The sequence below is a fragment of the Neopelma chrysocephalum genome, unplaced genomic scaffold (genome assembly GCF_003984885.1).
Source record: "Neopelma chrysocephalum unplaced genomic scaffold, ASM398488v2 Primary Assembly neopelma1_102, whole genome shotgun sequence".
In the NCBI taxonomy this organism is placed as follows: Eukaryota; Metazoa; Chordata; class Aves; order Passeriformes; family Pipridae; genus Neopelma; species Neopelma chrysocephalum.
The window spans coordinates 3,964,058-3,974,148 of NW_020897765.1; the positions used below are offsets into that span (position 1 = coordinate 3,964,058).

Here is a 10,091-nt window from a genome sequence, read left to right on the forward strand (position 1 = left end):
TCTTGGATGTGGTCTAAGTTACATAACCCTCTGCTGATGCTTGTGGGCACTAATAATCTTGTACAGTCCAAACAAACTCTTGGTTCAGTTCTCACAGATGCAAAAGGACTGCTAAAGTTCATCAGTCTTTGGAAACTTTCACAAACTAACTTCTCATTAGGCAACTTTCCTGTCTCTGGCCTATTGTTTTCTGGCAGCCATTTATTTATCCAAACATATACATCCTGTAGAACCAATTCAGACAATTCAGACAGAAGGGTCCTTTATGGAAAGTGTTACAAGGGTGGATGAAATCTTTCTAATGTTGTTAGGATGTCACCTGAAACACCTTATCTACTGGTGTGCTGGTACTGTCAGAAGGAGCTATATACCACAGCGCAGAGTCTAGAAGGGAACAGCAGAAAGGATTAGGGATCTAGAAGATGTAGCCAATGGAATGAAAAGGGAAGAACTACTGTTGCTATCAGCAAATATTGAGAGGAGACGTGACAATTAGAATATATAAGAATCTGTCTCAGAAAGTCCTAAAGCAGAATGGCATGTAAGTCTTAAATTCCAACCCTTTCATTAGACATTTGTTAGGGTCAACTTTCAAATGTTAGAGATAAAGAAGCAGTGAGACACACAGTTTCACAGGCTGGTAAAGACCATTTTAGAACACACTAGACTAGGAAAAATGGATGTTCGTTTGTGTATGAAAATTTAAGTATTCCATCCCTCCTTACTCTTTTTACTGTTATGATAATTTGTTCTGTTTAAGAAGACATACACACTTTTACTTAGAATCAGCCTTTAATTCCCATTTAGCAAACCAACATAGAATAAAAACTTATTTACATGCATTTCATACACACACAAAATATTTTAACTTAAACAAAATTAAAATCTGTCAAAAGATTAAAATATCAAAAAGTATCAAATTAAATAAGGGCATAGCCTATACTAAGAGTTTTGAGTCATATGGTTGTTTACATTTGCCATAAAATACACTGGGAAAGTTAAAAAAAAACTCTATGTAAGCCGATTTTAGGGTTTATGAAGTCAGAGAATATACTAGCAGACAAGTATGACATGTAGTGCCATCGGTTCCATCATGATGGAAGTCTGGAATGATATTCAAAGATTTAAAACAGACTCGGACAGGGAAAATCTGATTAGAAATTAGAAAAGACTTTGTAATGGTAAGTTTCATTATGTTTTGAAAAAATGGCCTAAAAAGGAATGAAATCCTCACTGGTATTGGAGATATCAAGAATATATTTCTATGTAGTTTTTCAGGTGTGAATTAAGTATAATTTCTCCTGCCTATTTCCATCCTTTTGCAACATCCTTTGAGATCCCTATTTGACTGTTTAAATGGTAAAGCATTACTATTCACAATACATTCCAACCTCTTATAATAGTTGATCTTTCATTGTGTATGTTACAGAATTATAGCAGAAGAAATACAATTTCCATTTGCCTTTCTATGAGTCATATACAGAGGAGCAAATTATGTTAATTCAGGTATTATGGGGAAGACAAAGGGTTTCTGTGGTACCTCATTAGCAAAAAGAAGACATGGATCCACAGCACTGGAGCAGGCTGCCTGGCTGAGCCAGGGAGCTGGTCCTGCTTCAAACAGGGATCTTCCCCAGCTGACCTTGTAGATTAGTCCAACCTGTGCAATTCTGCCAGACTCCACTGGAGATCGAGGAGGCATTTTCAGGATATCTGGATATACTTTTTGGAGCATGCTAAGGAGCATATTCTCAAATTGTCTGTGATGAGCATGGTTCTTGTGCCTAAAGATGATGCTGGACCCGTGCAGAGACTGGAGCTGCCTGAGTGTTCACTTACACAATACAGCTGCAGTTCTATGTGTAAGCTCAACAATCCTCCCAGGTACTACAGTTTGTGAGCAGATCTCTGGATCTACCTTGCAAGATATTGCTTGTTCCTGCTAGTACAGAAAGCAAGGAGCACCCCGTGCAAAATTAGCTAGAATTTCCATAGGAGAGAATTGCTTTGCCTTAAGAAGTCTCATATGCTAGCATTTTAATTCTTTTCAAAATCAGGCCCAAGAATATCCAGCCTATTAAACTGTTGCCTGCTCATTTTCTTCAATATTGGTCACAAGACAATTTGATTCAAGAGTTCCAGGGTCACCACGGTATATGGCATTTTCAAAACTTCCTGTAAACATTTGTTGACCACGTCTTTTTTTATAGAAATAATACAATGTAAGACCAGTTCCAGCTAGCAGAAGGAAGATCAGTAAAAAAATTATCCCACCTAAACCATTTGTGGATGAAGCAGCAGCTTCTTTTTTTGATTCTGTGAAAGACAAAACAGAACAATTACTACGAATGCCCAGAGACTGCTATTGCATATAACAAATATCTCCCTAAGTAACCAAGTGAAAGTAAAAGTACTGAACAATCATAACAGCAGTTAAAATTATTGCGTGTTACAGATAGGCAATGCAAAGCTGAGCTTAATCTCTTTTATGTTCCCTTTAAAAGGAGTGTTGTATTGTACTACATATACCATTTGTCATAAAAAAAAGTAAGATATCCAGTTTGAGGGAAGAGCTCTCATTTTAAACAGATTTAAAATAAAATAATCTGTTACAGATGGTTATTTAAAAGAAACATTTCTGGAGGCAATTTTACTTATAAGTAATAAATGCCTATGAACTTACTGAAATTTCTGTTTAGCGGGCATGTAAGAAACCAACTTACCGTTATTGAGAGGTGAATCATGGGTCGGCTCAGCTTCAGCAACTTTAAAATTAAAAAGTATATATATCATACAGTTTGAAAGCAACTGTTCAAAGATTAAATGAATACTACATACATAATTTCTACTTTGTGTTCCTATCAAATTTTAGATAATTATAGAATCATATAATGGTTTGGGTTGGAAGGGACCTTAAAGATCACCTGCTTCTAACCCCCTGCCATGACCAGGGACACCTTCCACTAGACCAGGTTGCTCAAAGCCCCATACAACCTGGTCTTGAACACTTCCAGGGATGGGGCATCCACAGCTTCTCTAGACAACTTGTTTCAGTGTCTCACCACCCTCACAGTAAATAATTTTTTTCCTAATATCCAATCTAAACCAATTTCATTTTGAAGCCATTTTCCTTTGTCTTGTCACTACATGCCCTTGGAAAAAGTCTCTCTCCAGCTCTCTCATGAGCCCCTTTTAGCCAGTGGAAAGTGCTATAAGGCCTCATGGGAGCCTTCTGTTCTCCAAATTAAACAATTCCAACTCTCCAAGACTGTCCTCCTAGGGTTGGTGCTCCAGCCCTCTAATCACCTTCATAGTTCTCCTCTGGACCCTGCTGAGTAAGTCCATGTCTTTCTTATGCTGCAGGCCTCAGAGTTGAACACAGTACATGGACATGAAAAATATAGGAAAACATTTTCCCTGACAATTGAGGCTGAATCGATCAAATATACTTGTTACAAATACTTGTTAAAAAAACCCCCAAGACTAACTGTTGTCTCACTATTCATTGCTTTGAACACTTCCATTGCTTGGGAAGTATGACTCAGTTAATTAGTTGCTGGACTGACTGGCTGTGCCCTACAAATTTCACAGGTGACTCCATTGCCAACCTGCCAACGTGGAGATCCACAAGCAGGAAACTCAATTGGTTCTACACTGCACTGATTCCATTGGTGTGGTAAATCTGTTTGCCAATGGCAAATCTGGACTATTTCATACTGTCTCCCAGTTGATGTGTGCAAACACAACTGAATCTGTGTGCATGTGTGCAGATTTACATGCTTCATGTTTTATGCAACACTACTGTGCACGCAAGTGGGACTCACCCCAGCCTGAGGCACGTTCAGATTTTACACGGGTTGACATCCAAAAAACTACAGGGCCACAAGTAACCATTACCAATGAAACATAACATGCTGTTTGGTTGTCTTAGCATGTCTCCCTGTGCCTCTGTCAGTAGAGAAATTAAATGAGCCCCACTGCCCACCCTCACTTGATGCTTTCTGCTTGCTCATCCAGCAGATTCCAGCGCGCTTCACCATGGTGATACAGTCCCCACTTGTCTCTACAGGAGCTCAGTGACTTCTCACTGCTGCCCCTTAGCTTAGCTATCAGGAGAGTGTCTGCCTTTCTTCTCAGCAATCACTAGTCTAATCATTTAGTCACCATCTACCACTCCTTGCCCTCTAACCATAATGGCCATGAATGTTTTGTGCACTCTCAACAGGTGATAGGTTCTTCCCTACCCCAGGGAACAGCAAATGTCAAGAAATCAATGCTTTTAAACTGAGACATTGTGATTCAGGTTATTCTCTAACATTATTTCTCACCATTTCTATCAGAAGTTACTCTTGGCTTTGATTCAGATGCACATGCATCAGTGCATGAAGTGTACACAGTGCATGAGTAGTTTGACTTGATGTATAGTAACCACTACTTTTAAAATAACCCTCTGCACATAAATCCAGAACTTACTTTTAGGGATTTTGCAAATAAAATTCTGGTCAACAGAGCAGTAATAGGTCCTCCAGGTTCCACTTGAGACATCCATATCAACACAGTGTTCATCAAAAACTGCTGTAGGCTCTCCTTTCTCCCAGTTGACATATTCTACTGCACTTCTGTCCATCCATATCCATTCTCCTAAAACGAAAAATACTACCTAGTGAGTGAATTAAGTGGGGAATAAATAAGTCTGCTGGGCACAATGACATCAGGCACAGAATTTTTTAGTTGATTAAACTGGCATCACAGAGGGCTTATTTCTCAGTCTTTTGACAGCCAGAGCTTTTCAGGTGGGAGTGTACCAAATATAAATACTTAAAAAGTTAACTCCATTAGCCTTCAGGCCCGTGGCTGTCAGAGATGTAAGGAAAACATGCTCAGGCTACCTGAGGACCTTTAGCTGAAGCCTGTGCCCAGAACTGTGCCTGGGAGCTTCAAGGAAAGCAGAATACCTGCGTAAGCCAGTCTCAGCAATGCAAGCACACAGAATGTCCAAGAGATTTTCTTTGTGTGTGTATCTAAGATCAACATTTTCCTAAAAGGATAGGATAATGGCCAGTCTTCGCAAACGAAGATTTTGGGAAAGGTCTTTCACCTTTCAAGCCTGCGCAATGATTTTTTAGGTGAGACACAGCATGCGCTGAACTGAGCCCACCCTTTAATCCTAAGGTTCATCTGCCGGGGCCAAGCAAGCTTGGACAATGGCAGTGAGGTCCTCAGGACGTAGGTTTGTTTAGAGTGACCTTCTCATAGATGGATGGCCTCACAGGGCTAACGAGCTCCATCTGCCCGGGGGACCAGGAATCGAACCTGGGTCGCAGCAGTGAGAGTGCCGCATCCTAACCACTAGGCCACCAGGGGTCCCACATTTATTATTCTTAAAAGACTGCAGTGGTTAAATGTCAAGTACTTTGAGTTAAAAAAGGAATAGGAAACATTTTAATCAACTAGTGCAGTGCAAAGCTAGAACCTTCTACAGACTGAAATATACTCTAATTTCAGCAAAGATGCAGAAAGCGGAGACCTCTTTGTGATTTATGTTTTAGGTATCTTAGCAGAAAAGCTATTAAACATTTATTAGTTGATTTTTATCTGATTATTTATTTAATATTTATCATATTGGCACTATTATATAGTATGTTAGTGGTAATTAGTATTCATCCTTCTTATTTAGTATTTATTTTCATCTCAGTATGCATTGTGAAATAATTACCGTCAATATTTTTGAACAATCCTATCCAAAACTTTCTGACGTCGCTTGCAAGTGGAGACAAATAAAGTAAGAGAAAGTTCATTTCAGCTGAATCTTCTATGGAAACCAGAGAAGCACCTAAAAATATCAATTAAATATTACATATAATTTCAGCAAGACTTTTCGTTATAAAGTAATTATGTCAGTAAACAATCATGAGATGTTTAGTGATCAGCATTTTCATACAGTAGAAATGCTTGATAATAAATTTAAATTAGGTGTAGCTTATAATTGATGTACTCATACACACATCTATGTATTATCACATGGTGCTGGATAAAAAAGTCAAACACACAAACAATCTGTAAAATATCCTAAGAAAAAAGGGCACTTACCCATTTGAATACACATCATGGAAGCATCAGGCCAGCTTTCTTCAGAAGTGGTGTGAACATAGTAGCAATGACCACGGAAGGGAATCCAGGATCTACCACGCTTCGGTTCAGGGCACTTCCCCGGAAGCTGTGGTGGCTCAGTAGGGATTAACTCTATTAAGAAGACCCACAGGTTTCAGTGGAGTCTTAAAAGCCAAGGGAAATATGTACGCCTACACCACACACCAGCCCTATAATTTTACACTGATTCCAGGAAAAGGAATATTCTGTAGACTTAACTAATGATAAAAAATTCAACTGAACATGGCAAACTAGTAATAAATTATACTGATTAGAGCTGGTTCTCCATTCTGCTAAAGAAAGCTTACACCAGTCTAACTGCAACTGTCTTCAGCAAGACAATTTTTACTTGAAATTACTTGAAATTTACTTGAAAACTTGTAACAGAATGAGGAATGAGTCATAACATAAAGAATCGCAACACCATCACCACAAGTCAGTGGCTTGTGTCTAGCCAATTTGAAGAAATGATGGTCAGAGAAGCTGTCTGTACCTGTCCTTGTACATCATACATCATAAACAACGTAAAAGCAGAATTTATAACCTATTGTATCACCTGATTAAAACCAAAACAGAGACTAAATGAATACAAAATTTGCTGTAAAGTATGATGCAAAGATCATAAATTTAATATATAATTTAAAACATATTTCAAAATTACATGCAATATTTGAGTACTGAAGTATTTGAGCAGCAGCAACAAACATGAATTAATTGATTCAGCTGCTACACTGACAGAAGTTTCTTAACTCATATTATTTCAAAAGATACTTTTAAGCGTAAAAGTATATTATTAATATATTTATAGTTAGACTAAAGTTGATCAATTCTGTTCTTGACAAACAGTTCTTGACAAACAAGGATGCATAAAAAAACCATGGCGTGTGGCATGAAATATTGCAATTGCCTTTATGATGTGCACGTATTGACTGGCCTGTCAAATGAAATGCCTGCAATTCACTCAAGGCAGACTAGATCTGAGAGTTCTTCCTTTAAAAAGTAACAGTTTTTCACAAGGCATACACTATCTATTACAATCTTTGCATATGTAGCAAAGTTAAATCCAAATAAAGCCATTAATTTAAATTCCAGCCTCCCAAATCACATTTCTGCTATTCAGAACTTACCATTGGATTGTTTACAGAGAGATGAAAATGTTTCATTGCAAAATGCTGTCTTCCAAAACCCATCCAAATCTAAATAGACACAGGCTGTGTTTTTATTTGGTTCTCCACTGGCCCAGTTAAGATACCTGCTCCTCCTTCTATCTGACCATACATATTGGCCACCATTCTAAAAGCAAATGTGAATAAAGATTATGTCACATATAAGAATTAGAAGGAAAGAATATTAAGATTATACTTGAATGTATGTATAAATTGGGAAAAATCATGGTTTCTTGCACAAAATTAATTCATCCTCTGTCATGAATACATAACAAACTGGTCCAGACTTCACTCTCCACAGCAGTTAGGGCAGTGGTCCTACAGATGTTTATTTAGCATGTAAACCTACGTTATTCAATTCACACCGTGCACTAAATGGGCAAAGGGCCTCGTGGTAACAAATGTGAATATACAGCTGAAATTTTTATCAAATGAGTCCACATTTACACACAAATTGTGTAAAAAAGATTGCAGAGAAACTATCGTCAGCACTCATCTAACACAGGCTTCTCCATGTATTTAGAAAGCAAATAGAAAAAGCAGAAGTTTCACTGGACAGAGAAAAACTGATGAGGTTTTCCTTGGGCAGGCACCACAGAACTCTGCCACCCATGTTAACAGGGCCTGTAATATATTTCTGGGTCTTGCAAGGACCAACTACTACAGACGAGCCAAGCGCTATTTTATCAGTGAATTTCACCACTATTTGCAAAGGATGACTGACATTAGTCACATCCATGGCTTCTGTCACTCCATCCTGTGCAACCTAGCTCCATCCTCCTGTGATCTTTGGAGGCAGGCTCCCATCCTGCCCTTTGTGCCATTTCCTTTCCTGTCCCATTTCCTTTGAAACCCTTGGCTATCTGTCATTCCAGATTCCTCCCTGATCCTGGTTTCACAGTGACTGCTCTCACTGAGGTGTGGCTCCGGTTCCTCTCACCTCAACACCTGTGCCCTCTCTCAGTCCTGTGTTCCACCAAGATCTTGCTCTACCTCTCTCTATTGATTTCCCCACAACTTCAGTTCCAGAAATATCCAGCTACATCATATTTATCCATGTTCTTTTTTACATGCCTCTGTTAGCTGCTTCCCATTTCAGAACTTTCCACTCTCAGCTGAGTTTGTCAGCAGCTTTACACAAGGCACTGGCTTCAGCTCCAGAAGCTAGCCTAAGGTTTCCCCATTGCCAGAGCTCTGCTCCTCCCAGCTCTTTACCCTATTGCCCAGCACAAGCTCTCGTACTGCTAGGCTGTGAATTTAAACAAAAACTTAAAATAAATTCACAAAGAAAGGACTATTTTTAACCCATTTTTTTCTGTGGTATGCTCAACGATGTGCCTTCAGAAATGACAACACACCCCCATATGAGCATGTGGTAGACCATAGCGTAGGAAGTGGGAAGTCCACAGCGATTTAACCACTGAAGCCACTGTCTGCTGCAGCTACATCCTTGGTGGCCTTTAAGTGTGGGCTGTGGCAGTTCTCGCTTACACTATGGACAAACACTTAAACATGTAAATGCCCTGAAGTGGAGGGAAGTCAGTATCTCCCAAAAGGTTTTGACTTCTGCCACACATTTTTGGATCTGACCGATAACTCATCTAAGATAGTGGCATGACTGTCACTAGCATTTGGTAGACTCACTGTGTTGCTGTTAAGGCCAATCCACACAGGCTCCCCATGTTTTACTATTTGTAACCACACGTAAGATTCAGCATAAGGATCCAAGACACTGGCGAGTTCTGCGGACTGGTCCCTGCACTCCTTCTCTGCTTTTTCCCAGCTCATTTTTTCTTTGATGACTGCATAGCGGTCATCACCATAATTGTTAAAGCCAGGCACCGAAACTGTGGGTTGGGAGCTGTGCACTTTGGGGTCTGTAACAAGCAAAAAAAAATGAAAGAAAAGTCAAACTTTATATTGTCTCAGACATACAGCACTGAGAAAAAATCTAGTGTACTGGAGTAGTCAAGTAATTAAGAGAGACTGCAATAACAAATCAAGGTATGTCCAAACTATTGCTGCAGTGATGAATGCCACATTTTCATGTACTGTGACAAAATTTTCTAATACTTGTCAGAATGACTTTTTAGCATAAATATCTGTATCATCTCCAGGAACACACCTTGTAAGCACCAGACCTACCCAAAGCATATTGTACCAATGTAGGGCATTAATGGGAACAACTTCACTTTTTCCATTATATAGTAGCACTGGCTGTATTTCTGATAAGGAACAGGGTATGATAAGTACACTGTAAGCAAGCAGAGGGATACAACTGCTGCTGCTGAAATTGCCTGAGAAAGAATGCAAGGGAAATTAAGCAGGGCAGTTTCACAAAATAAAGAAGTTGCAGTGCTTTGAAGTATAATAGTAGAATTCCAGTTTTGAATAATTTACCCATATAAAGACAAAGCACTTGCTCACATGATTGCCAAAAGTAGTAAAATACATTATGATCCATAGATTTTTTTAATTTACAGGTCTAGTCCTTAAAATAGGAAAGGTTAAGAGATCTTCTCAAAAAAAAAAAGTGTGACCATTTTGTTAAAATGGTGCATATTGCACGTGATAGTGTCATTCATTTCAGTTAAGCCAGGGTGGAATTACAGGAAAGTCACTTTTAACATGAGTTTGAAATAACCACAATAAATCAGCTGTACTAGAAAGCGGCGAAAGGAAACTCACCAGAATTTTTCTGGCATATGTAACTTTTGCTTGTTTTACATCCTTCATCTTTCCATTTCCCTGCCTGTTCAATAGGGTTCTTCATCA

At 38.9% G+C, this 10,091-nt stretch overlaps 1 protein-coding gene across 1 annotated transcript in view; it reads right to left on the reverse strand.

Moving 5' to 3' along the window:
* Positions 1–783: 783 nt before the first annotated feature.
* Positions 784–10,091, reverse strand: part of LOC113973485 (macrophage mannose receptor 1-like) — a 30,426-nt gene continuing 21,118 nt past the window's right edge. The window contains exons 23-30 of the mRNA XM_027695631.1: positions 10,005–10,083; positions 8,961–9,193; positions 7,278–7,443; positions 6,091–6,243; positions 5,717–5,833; positions 4,474–4,641; positions 2,724–2,765; positions 784–2,316 (exon numbers count right to left, since the gene is read on the reverse strand). Coding sequence (XP_027551432.1) covers positions 2,078–2,316; positions 2,724–2,765; positions 4,474–4,641; positions 5,717–5,833; positions 6,091–6,243; positions 7,278–7,443; positions 8,961–9,193; positions 10,005–10,083 — 1,197 coding nt within the window. The 3' untranslated portion in view covers positions 784–2,077. The remainder of the gene's footprint in view (positions 2,317–2,723; positions 2,766–4,473; positions 4,642–5,716; positions 5,834–6,090; positions 6,244–7,277; positions 7,444–8,960; positions 9,194–10,004; positions 10,084–10,091) is intronic.